This window comes from Saccoglossus kowalevskii, chromosome 3 (assembly GCF_978046115.1).
Source record: "Saccoglossus kowalevskii chromosome 3, keSacKowa6.1, whole genome shotgun sequence".
NCBI classification, from domain to species: Eukaryota; Metazoa; Hemichordata; class Enteropneusta; family Harrimaniidae; genus Saccoglossus; species Saccoglossus kowalevskii.
This window is the reverse complement of record NC_140643.1, coordinates 18,794,778-18,813,621: the sequence shown is the minus strand read 5'-3', so window position 1 is coordinate 18,813,621 and position 18,844 is coordinate 18,794,778. Positions and strand designations below refer to the sequence as shown.

The window sequence follows — 18,844 nt, the reverse complement described above, 5'->3', positions numbered from 1 at the left end:
CAACGTTACTAGGTTCTTCCAACAAATATGTTCGTATTCGAGCGTCCCGGCCAGTTACGGACATTTATAAGTCTATTATCAAGCTATCAGTCGCAGCAAATATCATCGCCAGCATAAACCACATATTCCCACAGGGGTGCGTATTTTGTTTTCAACAACACAATGACTGTGTCGACCGGATGCCTGGTGTGGTTGTCAACATAACGTGAACTTCATACATACATATATCGCCAAATCCTGTACTGACGGTAAATTGAACAGCAATTCATATATAGCAAACTACAAACGATTATAATGTAATGACAGTATAATTTGCTTCGTAAATATCACCAACAACAATTGACGACTTATAATGTTATGATAGCAAAATGAACAGCAATCTAAATTTTATATAAACCACTTACTGACGAGTTATAATGTAATGATAATGAATTGAACAGCAATTTATGTTTGTATTCGTCAACAAATGAATTTCTCCAGTTGTCAGTGCCATATGAATGTTGTAATAAATGATTCACTTTGTTAACCCTATACGTCCTGACTATTCAAACAGTGCAATCGTTAAATAAACAGTCATTATTAGTTAGGTCAACTTTCTGACCAGCTTCATGAGTGTACATACGTAAGCGATAACAACACCCATTTGAGCCGGGGACATGGAAAAACCAAAAGCTGGGTGTTTTGTGTCCCGATTTGTGGGTATCGTGATTATCGTGACCGTGGCATTGTTAATAACTGGCGCCGTGCTCATCGCATATTACGTACCGCAGTGTGACGAAGTGGAGCCGGCCGAACGGTCCGTGGGATTACCGCCAGAACCAGATATACCAGAGGAATCGTTGGAACCGTTCTATGGACGACTGCCAGATACATTGTTGCCGGTACATTACAACTTGTATATAAAAACGTATTTGGACGATGAGGATGGACCTGACTTGCAATATACTTTTTCTGGAACCGTAGAAATACTGATAAATTGTTTAAAATCGACTGACGTTATCACTTTGCACGCCCATGAGAGCGTAACTGTGATTTCGGCGACGCTGACACCGGAGGACGGAGGCGATCCTACAGATGATATCGACATTCAACGAGAATACGAATTTGCTTTTGTGCATTTTAATTTACAGTCCAGCATGATAGAAGGCCATAATTACGTATTGTATGTTACATATACGGGGTCACTAAAACAAAGTCCTCCTGTCGGTTACTACTACAGTGACTACGTCGTAAATGGTACAAACAGGTATGTTCTGTAAACCACAGTCCCTCTATCACCAGTCTCGTAGGATTGTGTGCAAATCTTGTATATCTACTAATTAAATATGACTGTCATAAAAATCGACCACAATTCGCTTCAGTTTGCCGAGCAAAGGTACACATGATCTTAACCCGAAATAGAACATTTTCCGCTATTATAACATGGCGTTACATTTTGAGACATTCAGTGGCAAGCATTGAATAGAGGGTGGATCATAGCTGAATGCGAGTTTATGTATTATTACGCAATGGAACTAGTAGACAATCTTCCCGGGTTGTGTTCTACGTGATATGGAAGACATACATTTTGTTTTGCAATTGTTCCATAACTATTGTTTTCCGGCAATCATGATGAGTGCTCCGGTAGTTTATTGTGTTGTCCCTAATGAATGAGATTATTGTTTACCGACGTTCTACACTTGGTAAACGAGATACACTGATCATTTTTATCTTTTATTTAAAATTCAGACCTTCAGTAGCATAATTTAAAACAGAACTTTTCAATTATAATTATAGACGATTGGCGAGTACACAGTTGGGACTGACGTACGCACGTAGAGCGTTCCCGTGCTTCGATGAGCCAGACATGAAGGCCACTTTTGACGTTGCGATGGAGTATCGTAACACAAGACTGGCGTTGTGCAATATGCCTATTATTAGCACCACGGAGACTAGCGACGGATGGGAGAAGACTACGTTTGAGAGAACGCCAACGATGTCGACCTATTTAATAGCGTTTATCGTGGCCGACTACGTAAACGTCACAGATTACACGAAGAGGGGGACACCGGTGAGTTATCGATATACTGTATAGAGAAAAATTCATGTATATATAATATATAATATAATATTGATAATTATATATAAATGACAAAACACATGCCCCGTTTTAGAAAAACATAAACAATATGTACAAATAATACGAGCGTATGGAAGACCCATCAAAGTGATGTTGCGGGTTAGAGTTGATCATCATTTACTTGGTGATTTCCTGTTGCTTAGTTACGAAATACAGCTGTTATAATAATGATGTATTATTGTGATGAATATCAATTAAATCAAGTAGAAATGCAACACTCGTTTAAACATAGTGCGCCTCTTTACCGTGATGGAGCATGTTCGTTTTATATGGCGTAATTCATTCAGTGTATTGCATTGCGTTCTATAATTTCCCGATACACGCTCACAAAAACACTGGTCAGTGTGATTTCTGTTCACCATAGGTGAGTGTATGGGGTTCGAAGGAACACATGGACATTCTTCAGTACTCATTGGATATGGCCACCAAACAGCTGCAAATATTTGAAGAGATATTAGATGTGCCGTACGACCTTCCAAAGTTAGGTGAGCTAAAGGTCCAGTTTTACCCACATGTGGTTGTAATTTTCTGGCCTGATAGCGAGATTAATCAATTTAATGTTTTAATAGAGCACCATGCCTTTGATCTAATTTACTCGCATTGCCAGTCACAAACAACAAGATTGGTGATATTTGTCTTGGGTCTGCAATCCTACAGACAGACCCTATTGGCGATGACGTTCTCAGATGTGAATCCTATTGTCAGATCCCACTGCCGACGATGTCCCCAAACGCACAACCCCATAGTCAGATGGCCTTTAGTGACGACGTCCCCAGACGTATATCTAATAGTCAGATCCCACTGGCGACGATGTCCCTCATCATACAATCGTAGAGTCAGCTTGCCCTTAGTGCTTATGTCCTCAGGCGTGTAATCTCAGAAGCACACCCCCCTTGATGATGTCCTAGGCGCGATTCCCAACGACAGATCATCTTGCAGCTCTGTGTCAATTGATTTAAAGTGCCCTTTGTCGCGAGCCGCTAAATACGAAACAATGTTTTTTCTATGCATATTGAACACGATGAGCTCATACTAACATATGTATGTTTCTGTCTGTAGATCACATTGCCATACCGAAATTTTATTTTGGTGGGATGGAAAACTGGGGTATTATAATGTACAGAGATAGCCGCATTACGTACGATTCAGCCTCAGACCCGCCTTCTAAAATGCAGAATGTTAATTCATTGGTGTCCCACGAGACCGCGCATATGGTAAGCTAACCCACTAAATATAATGTTTTACACTTTGAATGTTAAAGTAAACTGTTATCACCCTTCAATAACCAAACCGGTATAAATCGGCGCATACGCCGAATACATTCGTGCATTTAGTTGTTCTTGTGAAATCGTTTTGTGATTACTATAGAAACTGATGAATGTTGTGTAGATGTGGTCTACAAGGTTCGAGAATTCTATTCAGAAAGCACTGAAATTAATGATAATACCTTATAAGTACATTATCTAAGAATCTTACGCATTCTTCAATTCTATAACAGTGGTTTGGCGATTTAGTCACGTGCCAATGGTGGAATCATACCTGGCTGAACGAAGGTATCACGAGTTTCGTTGAATATATCGGCACGCACAGAACCGAACCAGATTGGCAAGTGGTAAGGGCATACTACCGACAGTGTTGTCTGCAACGAACATATTTATTTATTTATTTATTAATTTAACTGACATTCAATATACTTATTATTGGAAACTATATAAATACATACGTTTCGCCTCGCTGGGATTACTGTCTCGTTCTTATTAGTTGTTTGTTCGTAGTTTGAACAGGTTTTTCAATGGAGTGATTTATACAAAGCATTTGGTGCTGACTCTACGGGCGATTCCCATCCGGTTATCTATCCAGTAGGAACAGAAGAGGAAGTGCTCAATATATTCGACACTATATCATATCAGAAGGTAACAGTTGTGTACATTTATTTTTGATAAACCTTTGATGTTTACCGACACGAAGGTTTTAATGAGAGACCAGGTCCATGGTCGGTTCGTAATACGAGATATGGCACAAGTCAATACATTCCTGTATCAATGGGTTTATGTAGCCACATAATAAATATTTACAATCATGTTTTACTAACTTTGTTTTGTTTCAGGGTGCGAGCCTTGCTCACATGATGGCCGGATTCCTCTCCAAAGATACGCTGAACGATGGTTTCACTTCGTATCTTAAGGAGCATAACCATGACAACGTTGTGTCTGACGACTTATTTGCGGCGCTGACAGAGGTTCGTTGTCTTCAGACTACAACAGAATAGTTCTGTCCTGTGAATAAATTTGTAACATATCTTATGTACACTGTTTTCTGTTTGTAGGCCGATAAAGGTGGCTCAAACTTGAACGTTAAACTCATTATGGACACGTGGACACTACAGATGGGATACCCAGTTGTAACAGTGTGGCGTGATGCGAATACCGCGACGATTCTTCATACGGATCAACATCACTTTTTATTAGACCCGGATGATGAACCATCTTCCAAATATGGAGATTTAGGGTAAGCATGGTTACGAAGGTCTATTACAATACGGCAAATGATTTCTACTCGAGTTGTTACGATGCTTCTACATGCACTTGTATTCCAGGTATAAATGGTACGTACCGATTACGTACACTCATGGATCGGAGCAGGAATTTAAAAGTCCTATTCTGAAATGGCAAAACAGAGGTCCAGGTGAGTCCGCCACGTGGGTCGTGACTTTTGAAATGTACATATAAATATAATTGTACATTTTCTTTGTTTTGTTTTTTACTATGAATGTTGACATTGTACCAAACCATTATTTTTTATTTCTCTGTAAAAATTACCAATGAGTTATTATAACCTTCCCTACAGCCAGCATTGTACTTGACGGAGCCAATGATAACGACTGGATATTATTGAACATCAACCAGACTGGCTATTATCGTGTTAATTATCAAAATGATGATTGGGATAGATTAGCAAACCAGTTGAAAGAAGACCATCTAGTAAGTGTCGCTTTGGACTGATGATTGTTGTAAAAAAAACTATTCATTTAAGTTACTAAGACTTGACCATCTTACACAAAATATTAATGCAGAGCAATATGCATTATAATAATACACAGTCGAGTTTGAAAACTTAGAATACCGGTTTGGGCAAAGTGAGTATAATAACTTTAGTACGTATAACTGCTTACCATGGACACTGTTATTATAGGTGATCCCAGTCAGAAGTCGTACGGCCCTTATAGCGGATTCTTTTACTATATCCCATGGACATCAGTTGGACCAAGTGATTGCCTGGAAAATAACGGAGTATATGCAAATGGAATTGGAGTATAATCCGTGGAGGGCGCTGACAGATCACATTGGCACCACTAAGCGAATGCTGAAGCGAACCACGGGATATGGCAACTATGAGGTATTTGTATATATTTATTCTTTTGGTTTTCCTTATTGGTTTCTCTACGTCCCTTAGTAGCACCCTTCTATGAGCCTATATAAATACACAAGGTTATTGACTGGGCATGAAGAGTCTTTTAACATTTGGATAAATGGCGATACTCGGGGCTACGAAGAAATTACTGAGAATCATCAAATACAAAAATAAGATTAAATTTAGGTATGGTGGTCGCAATATCATTGAATATACTCGATCTTAATGAACCCAATGTGCATACGTACATTCATTATGGGAATCTGTAAAATAAAACAACTGAACTTATACGTATAGTGCCCCACATATACTCTCGGAAAAATGTACACGATCATTTCAGAAAGCTAAACTATTGATTAACAGTAATAAAATATAGTGATAGACGTGAGTAGCATTTTACTGAGCTGTTATGCAATTTCGTCAATGGTGCTTTATTTACTGTCACCATGATCCGTTTGATTTTCAATTTCAGAGATATGTAAGAAGACAGATCACTCCTATGTACAATGAACTGGGATGGGACTTCAGTTCAGATGAATATCTGCCTTAGTAAGTGACAGTTTGATGTTATGCAATATCGTTATTTCTTAGGGAATTCAATTAGGGGTTTTCATAAAAAATCTGCCTTCACATCCATCACGAGAGACTTTAAAAAAATAGACGTATGTTATAGTATAGTCAAAATCAACCTTTCACAATTTGTCAACAGTATGAACAGAATAAATGCTATCAACACTGCATGCGACCATGGCAATCTTCATTGTATTGATGAATCACTAAGACAATATCACAGCTGGATGAACACGAGTGATAACACGTGAGTATATAACTTAAATATTCAAGTATACAATTAATTATCTTCCGTGAATAAATTGAATATTAATGCAAAATGGAAATACCAAAATACCCAAATCATATTCAAATTCATATTCATTTAGCAAATTTACAAGTCCAAGAGCACAACACAATTAAAAAGTACTCTCATTAAAAAAAATGTTAAATCTGTTTTGTGGCATACTACGTAAATAACCCAGGGTATTCAACGTACGATTATTGCTAGGGTAATGTACATGATATGCCTGTTTATTTGCAGAATAAGAGATGATACAAAGTACACAGTGTACTGTACTGCTATCAGGTACGGAGGCGAACGAGAGTGGGAGTTTGCAATGGAAATGTATGAAAGTCAAATTACCCCAGCCACAGAGAAATCTATTTTACAGTCGGCGATGGCATGTACGCGAATAACATGGCTCGTGTCAAGGTAGGTTTAGAAAACATCAAAATAACGCAGATTCGGACGTGTGACTAAAAAGTACACAGCACTGTGAAAAGCAAACTCATCGAACAGCAATTTAAATGACACTAGAAACATTGGGTTCCATGCTTTATCAATTGCGACGCGTGTTGTAAGTACGAAATACCATTTTCATAGCAGTCAAACCAACGTTTTCGTATATATTCACAGTGTGGATATGTATTTTGGTATATTCAGTTGCGTTAACAGTTATAAAATATTATACGGAAATGATATAATTTGCCAAACTTCGTGTTTTATCCGCACAATCAATTGCTCACGTTTGCGAGTTCTAACCCAAACGAAATAAACAAGGCCGCCATAGCTTAAGCGGTTACTATCCCAAAACTGCTTCCCAAGCTGAGCATTCATACAAGTAACAAGTATTGTTGATGATGTATATCACCTATGGCTAACACCTTCACGTGTGGAACATGGGGGGGTGAAAGAACTTGCTTGACTTATAGGTAGTAGTGTCGGTGTTCTATTGTAATTATCATTTCGCTGTGAAATTTTTGTATTCATCAGATATATTGAATATTCGGATACCGAGGGATGGATAAGTGAAGGAATAGATAATGCCAGGAGGAACTCACCTGTCGGTTATTCCATTGCATGGTCCTATATTGAAGACAACTTTGCTGATTTGCTCGAAAGGTAAATTCAGAATATGTTTTGCAAATTCAGAAACATTGCTGGTACATATTGAAGTGATGCCAGTTTATATTTGCTACGTTGTTTTCAATGGGGTTGCACTTGCTCGAGGTTGCACGATTTTTGTGCCGCCGTTAGTTGTCTTCTGCATATTCAATGTGTTTGTTTCTTGTTATTCTTTAGAGATGGAAACTCTTCATACAGCATAGTGTGGGGTTTCTCGGAAGATATGAACACACAACGTGATAAGAATGAGGTGAGAAATTTTCTTACACTCAACTGTTCTTTATGTTCCGGGGAACGAATACTGGACAAACTTGTCAGTGTGGCGATTTGTTACGTAGTTGTGATATTATTGACCTGTAATTCTTTTTGAAACCCCAGTTTCGGTACTCATTGAGGCCAAGAAGTTTGCAAGTATAGAAGACAATTCCGAAAAATGGTCACTTACATTGTAATAAAACTGATGAGAACAATTACACAAGTAATCTAGCCTTTTTGTGTATTTCAGTTGACCATGTTTGGGGTAGCGTATGCCGACATGCCGACGGCAGCAGCTTCTGGATTTTACGACGCCCTTCACCAAGTTGATTTGAATATAGCGTGGATGGAGAGAAATTACGTACAACTATATTCGTGGTTCATGGAAGTTACAAAGAATGTGTAGAGTGTCGTGTGAATTGTTTACAGTCAGACATCCTCCACGTCGGAATTGGGGAAAACTTGGCAGTACCACAAAGTGATGTTTAACACATGTTTATTTCGTTGTCCGACACTACGCATCACGTTTCCGACTATATTGATTAGTGTATCGCATGATAATGACTATGTACTGTATTTATAAAAAAAAAATCTACCTCCAATATAACATACTTAAAGTGATATTAATTTGTTTTTAGGAGTTAACTATTTGTGTTGCTATCTGCGAATTTCAGAACAATTGGTTAAGGAATATTGAAACTATTTTGAATTGAATCATTTATTGGGTGCTAAGAAATAATATATAGTAATAATGTTTGCCAAATTACATAATATTTCTGATAAAGTTGTAATAATTCAGTGTGTTAAAAAGTAGTTTATGTTGCAAAACTAATGTTGTAAAATAAAAACAATATTTATGTTTTGTGGTTAAATTAAGTTTGTTCTTCATTTTAAAACTACTCAATTAAGAAAGGAATACATGATGAAAACACTTTTTGTCAGTATTTTTGAAGAAAGCCTCTCGGTTTTGTATATTTACCCATTTTATCACGTGGAAAAGTGTGTCAATCGAGAATATGTTTAAAGTAAGAGTTTATTATCACAACAATTTGAAAAGTGCTTTTACGACAGACAAATTTTGAAACGTTTTTTTTTTCACAAACAAACACGTATTAAAAAGTGTTTATTAAAACATCGCTACACATATTCGACAATCGATAATGTTATCCCTGAGTTGTCCCAAGAACGAAGGAGATAATATTATCCCTCAGTAATCCCACGGAAAGAAGAGATAATATTATCCCCGAGTGGCCCCAACAACAAAAGAAATATTACCCTGAGTTGTCCCAAGAACGAAGGAAATAATAATATCCCCGAGCTGTCCCAAAAACGAAGGAGATAATATTTTTCTTGAATGGTTCCAGTAACAGCAAGTACGTGATGTCATGAATATACCATTACACATTGAAATTTACCACATATGGAGGTCAGATAGTTAGATCAAATATTTACCGCAATGCTTAAATCCATGAATGTCTTATATTATCAACCAACACTTAAATGAAAATGTCCCCTTAAAAGAACTCAGTGTTTTTATTTTGAAAAAAACAAACATGTGTTTACGATGTATCCATCTTCATCAAAAAGTGCTATAATATTACTGTGACAAACACTTTTCTAAAAAATATTAGGACACTGCTGTTATTATTGTAACATGACGTGTTTTAAAATATAATACAATATTTTTAGTTTCATATATTCCCGAACTTTTTTGCAGTCTTTTTTTTTCATTGAAGATATACACACTTCATATACTTAGTAACGTCACAGTGTACTTATTTGACCCACTAAAAATGAGTTTTAATCGAAAATTGCCTAAAAGCACATACTAGTATTATTCAAACACAGTACAGTATAAACTCCTCTAAGATTGTTTTTGAACACGTGATTTGGTTTGATGGATAAGTGATAAACCCATCGAAATCCATGTTACGATAATGGGGTTTATTACAACCTGTGAGAAGGTGATGAGGGCGCGTTGTCGAGAGTGTGCTCAAGTCCCGGCAATCGTGAGGGAAATTTAGGGGAAAGCAGCCATAAAAACGGGTCTATTCATTGCCCTATACCCAATATTGAAGACGCTGATCGGATTTGGGTGCCAGATATCGTACGGGTAATTTTACAACTATTCGTTAATAGTAGTTTTTCGCCCTGAATTTGCAAATGTGGACAGTATTGATCGGATTTGAAATTTTAGAAGAAAGCAACTATAAAACGAGTGTATTTAATCTCTCGCCTATATAACCAACATTAACAACGTTGTTTGGATTTGAGTGCCAGATATCGTGAGGGTAAAATTGGAGGAAAGCAACTACTAGACGGTTATAGCAGTCTAATTTGCACAATATTGATCGGATTTGAAAGCCTTATGTTACTGAGATTTTAGGTATTATACGTACACAGTGGACATTGTCCGTTAAAAAGATCTCGTAGAGGTTACTTTTGAGAAAGATTCCTATCTATAGGGCAAGGATGCCAGGTTAGATAAATTAATTTGTATTTGTGAATGTCTTTAAACCAATAAATGTGAGAAATCGATTGAAAGTAGTTATTCTCTGACCTGTATTGTGACCCGTTGGTGTCGCTATGGTGAATTTAATGAACCGGATATGCGGATTCGTTGTCCTCTGTCAAGAAGTGAGTATGTTTTCTATTCTATTCTATTCTATTCTATTCTATTCTATTCTATTCTATTCTATTCTATTCTATTCTATTCTATTCTATTCTATTCTATTCCATTCTATTCTATTCTATTCTATTCTATTTAAAATTACTCACTCACTACTAACAATATTTTAATGAGTTGAAATGCATGGGTTTTTTTAATACGGAATATGTTATTATTGGTATCTTCATGTGCTTGTATTTATTCAAGCCTAGCCTAGTGATGACAATTAAATATGTTGATTTTAAATGTTTCAGTGATAAGTGATCCTCCCATTTTGAGTATTCAAAAGCAGCGTGACAACCTTAACAGAGGAAAATGACCAGTTCCTTACAATGACATGACTCGTTACAGCGTTTCAACCTCTTGAATCTTTGACCCAATATGCAATAAATGACTTGAATTTACGACTTGTTTGCAAAAAATGCTTTGCCCGCCCGCCCTGGAAGGTTATGTCAATACGTACAATACATTAACTGAACTATCAGAAGAAACTACGTTGAAAGCTTGAAAGAAAATATCAACTCGTTGAAACCGTGACACCCAAAAGGTAGTACCACCTCATACTGGACTCGAGGATATTCTCTGGAGGACTAAATGTCTCATCATTCCTTCATCCCGTTTTTGGATTCACTGCAGCGAAGAATTATCAAAATCGAATCAAATCACGAGTATTAATTAATACTTCTAAATGTAAATAACCACTTGTTGATTGATTCATCTCGATTACCACTACATAATTCTGTTTGCGTCAGTTTAACATGTGATGCGAATACTAGCTATTCAAGCTATCTATCTGCTTTATTAATATCTCTGTTCACAATATACGTTCGTCACATGATTAGATGTAATTTGACTTATCGGACCGCGTTTAGTATTTATTATCCGAACATTCTTCGGTTGTCACCATAACATAGCTTTGTCCTTTTTACTATCTTTTACTATCAATAAATTAATGTTGAGTATATTGGCACGGTTTGCGTTTGGAACCTATTATTTGCAGGGGACGAGAGGCCATCGCCGTAAGCACATACGTTGGTACATTGGCCGGGCACGCTATTCACTGAAAAGTAGTATATTAAACAAACATGTGGCGAATGGCGAAAAAGAAACCTCTTCATTTATTTAATTAGTTAATAAAACATATACGCGCGGAAATAAATTTTAATTTTAATACACCTGTACAGTTGTTTATTTGAGTCTATCACCAGTTGCACAGCCATCACACCTGAGAGATGTGCACCTCAATAGTGACCTAATTGTATTTTACAACTACGATGTATGATTTATGTTACAGGTGCTGGCATATTTGCAAAGAATAAGGTCACAGTTTACGGGTGGGTACACACAAAGTCAATTCGGCACTGAAAGAAATATGACATTTATGAAATACTATATACATAGTAGACGTACAGACATGATCGTCAGTTATGATAAGCGTGAATATTATATGTATGAGTGTACGGCAATTTTATATTTTCTGATTATCGCCGTGCAGTACATGTACATGTACAATAACTTGTAATCCGAAGTTTGAACGCATACTTACTATTTTGATTTGAAACCGAAAATGACCAATGCTTGTATTGATTGCTACGCAATGTACAGTGTGTAGGTATGGCGTCAGTGGCGAGCTGTATTGTTAGCTGATAGGTTTAACACAAACATAAACATATCGATGCACGTGCACACAAACATGAACATGATCCAAGCTCAGTTACATGTTAAATATGTTAATGAAATATTTGAGAATAATTTACAACGTAACATCTGATTTTCAAATAACCTACTAGAAACAGTGCGTTTTTATTTAACACTACAACTTTATTCTTAATAGATTTATGAGTTGCTATGGCAATGTTTTACTATTATCTATCACAAAATTGATCGTTTTGTGTAAACCAGGCCTAAAAGTAAACGAGTTGTCGAAAACGGGGAGTATATTTTTAGTGTGAAACCGGCCTTACAGAAATGCACTATACGGACGCGTAATTGATTACTGAGTGATTTATAACGTATTTGCTCACGTCAGATAGAAGTGTACGTCTAGATCTTGCCGCGCACCGAACACTCGGCCAAGTATTCTTTTACTCGTGCAAAGGCTGTGGGACATCTCTCTGTATAAGTCACCATGATTACCGGCGACGACTCTTACGAAGAAATCAAAAAGCCTAAAAGCGGCTACTTTATCAGTAAGAAAGTTTTAGCAGTTATCCTCCTTGTGTTCTCTGCGGTACTTATTGGCGCAGTGCTTCTTGCTTATTATGTGCCGTCCTGTGAGAAAACTGTTACCGTAGTGCCTACGGCTGAGCCGGTCAAGATGCCAGTAACAGAGAAACCCAAGGAGGATGATCGAGGTGTATGGGACGGAAGTTTGCCAGAAACTCTTAAACCGTCTAATTACAAAGTTACCATCAAACCTTATCTAGACGAAGATGATAAAGAAAAGCAGTTCACTTTCGACGGTAAGGTTGTGATCACCTTCGAAACATTGAAATCCACCGATGTCATAATCTTGCACAAACACAAGACGTTGACGATCGATGACAAATCCATTACCGTTACACAAATCACCACAAATCCACGTGCCATCTCGATCAAAGAAATCAAAATTACTGAGGTATACGAGTTCTTTGAAATCTACCTTGAGGAGGGTGGACTGACCATGGGGGAGAATTACACTATTGAAATCGAATCGTTCAGCGGAACATTGCACCATAGTGACTTTCAAGGACTGTACCTGAGTAACTACACAGAAAACGGTAATGAAACGAGGTACGTACATATAAGAAATATGGGTTGTTTCGTGCTACATATAATCCGCATACCACGGCGTTTTGGTTGGAGTATGTTGCAATCTACACAGTTTAAGATATAGGGCGAGGCAGCACCTACAACTTTGCATTGTGAGTTAATATTTCATACCAAATCGATCTAAAGCGAGCATATTTAACTACTCACTATCGATAAATTAATCCCTGTTTGATATTTAGATCTGGCCATGTTGAAATTGAGCACTGTCTTGTTCGATTAAGGAAATATTCTCTCATTGGTCGTAACGACTAATATGACATCAGCCAATCGTGACCTTATGTGTGGAACACATACCTGATTATGACTAGATATTCATGAATGCTGGGTAGTCAAACAAACCACTACATTTCGCAACGATATTTATACGAATACTTTCAGCCTTTTGAGAGTCAGTTTATCATGTATTGCATGAGTTAGCATACTGTGCACTTTGCATCACATACATCTTGATGTTTGTAGCGCCCCCATTATGAGCAATTATTTTTAATTTTGTTGTGGCTGACCTGTTGTTTTTGTGTCCAACTATTGACTGTATGCGCGCCATTTGTTTTTATGGTTGACCCCTTTTATTTTCATCATAGATTTGTTAGTTTCCTGTCAATTTCCAATGACATTTTTAGTTTCCCGGCATTCAAATAATAGTATATGGGGTTGTCTGCTTAAATCCAATAAACATGCTAAATTGCTGGCTTTATAGTTTACCTGTAGGATTTTTATTTTCACAATTTGATATGAAGCTTCTCCATTGTGAGTGTGGTTGTAAAGAAATATTATATTTGTAGAAAACAATCACCAGTCCAAATTTCAATACAGTAGAATTGGTTTAACCTTACTATCAGAAATATTTTACTTCACTAGGTCACTTTAATTAACCAAGCCATGACTTGTCAAGTATTATGATATATTATATATTTACGATTTGATTTAGTGATGTGTCCATCACTCAAAACAGAAACATACCCCATCTCAAGGACAAGTACTATAATATGGTAAAGAAATATGTCACATCTCGTTAAACTGGTTTGTAGTATTTACAAACTGCTAGGTGTCGACGTGAGTTAGACATGCATAATTTTAGAGATTACATGCCACCGATCTTCCGGCGCAACACGTGTTCGTAAGAACTACTTACTTATTTGAAAGTAAAGACACAAGTCTACGGAAGGTTAAGCACATATCAAGCATACAATGCATATCTATCGTTTGGAATGAAATTTCTTGATTATAAATAATTAAATTATTTTCTCTAATTACAAAATACAACGCCAGAGTCTGAGAATAAACTACCCTAGACTGGTACATGCATGGTGCAAAGGTAAATTGTACGGGTATACAAGCACACATTAACAAAATAGTTTACTAGTATTCATTTTGGATCAACGATGTACAGTTGCTCGTTGCTCGATAAAAAAGATTTGCTTTTCGCATTTGTCTTTTCAAAACATGTTTTTATTGAAATAAATGGGATTCACACCTGATTGAATAAGTTGTGATTCAGTCTAGAATTGTTCAGGAAATACATTTTTAAACGATGGGTTGGTGTTAGTATTCTAACGTGCATGTAAATAGACAACAATGCACTGTTTCCCGAAACGGAGATTACAATGCATTATTTTAGTAAAATCTTCCAAAACATGTGTTAAAGATGTGAATTAGGAGACTGATACTAATTTTTGTTTTCTTTTATGCAAATGATCAATCAATGATAAATTTGGTAAGCCATCTTAAAGCGGGAGGGTCGTCACCTGCGCACGCGCGAGTCCCAAGCGACGAAAACAACTCATGCTAAAAACGCAAAGGCTCATAGGTAGACGCTTGTTTGCAAACAATGACACGCTATGGCCTTCTGACGCATGCGCAGGTGATGACTCCCCCGCTTTAAAATGAACGTGCACTGATTTCATGCAGTATGCATCATTTCGATGTAAATATGCTTACGTGTTGAATAATTGATTCCTTATTGAGACCTACATTTACTTCTCGAATATGTGATTATGATATTCAAATCGGCTAAAAAATTAACAAGTTGAATGAAGTGGTTTTCTGTATTCTGTTGAATTAGAGGGCACGCCTCCAAACTAATTATTTTGCCACCGGCCGGACATCCTCACTTAGCCAGTAGTCACTTATACATATTTAATTATGCAAAATTAAAACACCGCAATGCTCAGCTGCATATATTTTGAGACATTGACATTATTAAAAGTATACATAGCTTATCTTGACCATGACGTTTTTTTTATTTATTTATTGCATTAATATATATCAATGTCATGTTGAAATGCACTATAAACTTCGTTGATTGGATTGTTTCTAACAGCAATTACAACAATTGTTTTACTGTTAGTCATATATCATTTTAATATATTCTCTAAAATTGGGTGTTCCTAGTTCAATTCTTTATTAAATCAAATTTACAGTAATTGAAACATGTCTCTTGGTACCCGAACCTAGATCTGCTATCTGTCATAAAGTGTTCCCTAATGGTGGTAACATTAACCAGTTTTACCTTGTTCGCAAGTAATTACATTTCACACTGAATTGACTGTGATTTCTTTCACGTAGACATCTCGCTGCTACTCAGTTCGAAACAACCAATACCCGCCGAGCATTTCCGAGTTTTGACGAACCCGATTTAAAAGCATACTTCGAGATGACAATTATCCACAATAATAAACGAGTTGCTCTATGTAATATGCCAGTCAAGCAGACATCCCTTTATGAAGGCAGCGAAGACTGGAACATCACTGAGTTCGAGATAACAAATGTGATTATGCCAACGTACTTGATAGCGATGGTAGTGGCTGATTTCGAGAAAGTTGAGGACACAACAGACACTGGCGTTAAGGTAAACGATTATGTACTATGGTGTGCCTATTTTCGATATTCTTCATTTTGAATTATTCCACATATTTCTCTATATCAGTCTCTTTCTGCTGCCTATATGCATATGGACATAGGGCAATGCACGAATGCACAACACAATGTGTTATCTGACTAACAACACGAGAACCACACCTGACGATTATACTGGCCAATCATGTTCAATTATTTGTGTTGATATATGTCGCAGGTGTACAACGTCATGATTAAAGCGGGGGTCGTCACCTGCGCATGCGCGGGAATTGAGTCCGAAGCGACGATAACAACACACGCTAAAAATGCAAAAGCTCATGGATAGACTTTTGTTTGTAAACAATGACAGGCAACAATCTGGCGCATGCGCAGGTGACGACTCCCACGCTTTAACTTTTGACACTGGGATCCAGTACCTAGTACATCAAGATGTTGGAATTTGAGCTTATCAGAGTTCGGGGTTCGACTTCAACCAGGGCCATTGCTTATAGTACCACAACTTTCGTATTTTCTATACATTATGAAGGTTAAGTCAGTGACGCCACTATTTTGAAAATGCAACGCACTATGACAATCGGTCAGAAAATGCCCTGCGAGTACAAATAGTTTGATCACTAACAAACAGTGTTGTAAATTATACCTATGTATCCATACCCTGGTTCGATGTATGCGGTTTGTAGTAAATAAAGGATCTAATTTAAGTGTAGTATTGTACAGGAGTAAGTGTCCCATTAAAATAATAAAAAATATTACATCTAGAACAAGCACCCAAAACACGTAACAAGAGGTTCCAGTTCAGTGATCAATGTTTGGGCGAGCGGTCGGTGTTTCAATGAGCGAGCGAGCGAAAAAAAAACGCGATTAAAATGCGGTCGGTTTCCGGTCGGACAAGACCGCATGGTCGGAAATTAAGCGATAAGCGGTCGATGTAAAAGCGGAAGGTTGGGCGAAATGAGTACTGTATGCCCGGACTGTATGACCATGTTTCTCCGACGAAATCTCGACTGACAATAATGCTGATAATGGACGCATTGTTTGCGACGGGAAGCTTATCACCCGTTATATCAGAATCGTCAACAACAGAGTATACAGATAAGATGTTATCATTTAATCCCCTCCAAAGATAAACATTATGCAAATATCCATGAAACGGCAGTTGTATTCTTTTCTGCTAGCGTCTTAAAACACTGATTTAAGCAACGTTATTTCGCGATTTCGATCTTTTGTAAACCTGGGATGATGTATCAAGGTCTAAAGTAACCGTTTTATCAATTTTTGAAAGATCAAGAAAAAGTGAAAATTTCCCTTCTCGCTACCTTAAGGGAAATAATAAAGGTATTAAATGTAGTTTAATCCACCCATACCAGTCATAGCTTATATTTCGTTAAGCGTCCGCTTCATGTCAAGGATATTGACTATTGACAGTCTCTCGCAGTCCATTGTAAACGTATGTTGTATTCACTTTGATATAATAACAAATTACACAATCACAACTAGAATAAATCAAGAAATTTATGACACACAAATTCAACACATTACTGTAGATCATTACTGAACTATAACGGCGTGTATGACCATAGAGAATACAATATCTACATACGTTTAATGTCTGAATGGGTAAATTTTTATTCTTATTCGCATTTACATTTCCAGCGAACGAACGAACATTCTTATAATATTATTATTATTATATTATTATATTTTACGATAACATCAGACTAGAGGATGTCTACCAAGATAAAATATCTGAATGATTAAGACAAGGTCGAAACTACTTCTCACATGACCCCTGTAAACAAATTAACTGTTACTGGTATTGTTTATTTCAGATGCGTGTTTGGGGTCGCCCGGAAGATGTGGATAGTTTACATTATGCCCTGAAAACAGGGATGAAAATGCTGACGTATTTCGAGAACTTTTGGAATATCCCCTATCCTTTGCCTAAAGAAGGTATTTCCTCACTATTTTGAATATACTGTATCATTCTTGTTGCTCTGGTAACTACAATTATTTTACATTTCTAGGAATAGTGATGATTATTCATTGTTGTTTCACATGACGCGACAAGTCATTTAATTAGGGTTATTACGTAATATATGTCAGTTGACTATCACATGACTATGTCGTACGTATATCATTCACAAGTGTGGATTGACACTGTAGATGTGATGTGGTAATCGTTTACATTAGTATTCACGTCACACATTATAATTATGCGTGTTCGAATAGTATGCGGAAGAGCACGTGTGTGCATGTGATATTTCTATTTATATCACATTTATATTTCATTTTCCTTTTTCCGCAGATATGGTAGCCGTACCCGATTTTTATTTTGGAGCGATGGAGAATTGGGGTTTGATCATATACAGGGAAACGGCTCTGCTTTACGATCCTAATTACAATTCAGAATTTAGAAAACATTCAGTTGCTGCAATCATCGCCCACGAACTCGCGCACATGGTAAGCATACAAAAACAACACTTGTTTGGATTTCCGAATAGTAATACCGGGGAGGTATCTGCACAGTAGATATATACGTTCCACGGTAGTAAATACCCCCCCCCTTTTACATGATTGCATATAAATGTAATTGACTTTGATGAATAATTTCAGTGGTTTGGGAACCTTGTCACTCTGAAATGGTGGGACCATGTGTGGTTAAATGAAGGATTCGCTAGTTATAACGAGTACCCTGCACTGGACGATGCTGAACCATCATGGGATGCCGTGAGTTCGAACTATTCAACGTCATCATAGCATACTTTCT

General features: G+C 37.0%; 2 protein-coding genes across 2 annotated transcripts; both read left to right on the top strand.

Annotated features, from left to right (window-relative positions):
• Nucleotides 1-656: 656 nt before the first annotated feature.
• LOC102805479 (aminopeptidase N-like) lies at nucleotides 657-8,614 on the top strand. Its single transcript, XM_078012331.2, has 17 exons — nucleotides 657-1,246; nucleotides 1,777-2,050; nucleotides 2,484-2,604; nucleotides 3,179-3,333; nucleotides 3,618-3,731; nucleotides 3,895-4,032; nucleotides 4,227-4,358; nucleotides 4,446-4,627; nucleotides 4,716-4,808; nucleotides 4,971-5,100; nucleotides 5,312-5,515; nucleotides 6,003-6,079; nucleotides 6,240-6,347; nucleotides 6,624-6,794; nucleotides 7,356-7,484; nucleotides 7,665-7,737; nucleotides 7,993-8,614. Exons 1-17 carry the CDS (start codon nucleotides 657-659, stop codon nucleotides 8,146-8,148), a joined length of 2,847 nt encoding a protein of 948 aa, XP_077868457.2. The 3' UTR covers nucleotides 8,149-8,614.
• A 3,924-nt stretch (nucleotides 8,615-12,538) lies between these two features.
• On the top strand, nucleotides 12,539-18,834 carry LOC146747534 (aminopeptidase N-like). The gene is made up of 5 exons (XM_085497336.1): nucleotides 12,539-13,182; nucleotides 15,787-16,069; nucleotides 17,907-18,027; nucleotides 18,383-18,537; nucleotides 18,691-18,834. The coding sequence occupies exons 1-5, from the start codon at nucleotides 12,539-12,541 to the stop codon at nucleotides 18,832-18,834; spliced, it is 1,347 nt and encodes a 448-aa protein (XP_085353462.1).
• Nucleotides 18,835-18,844: the final 10 nt, after the last annotated feature.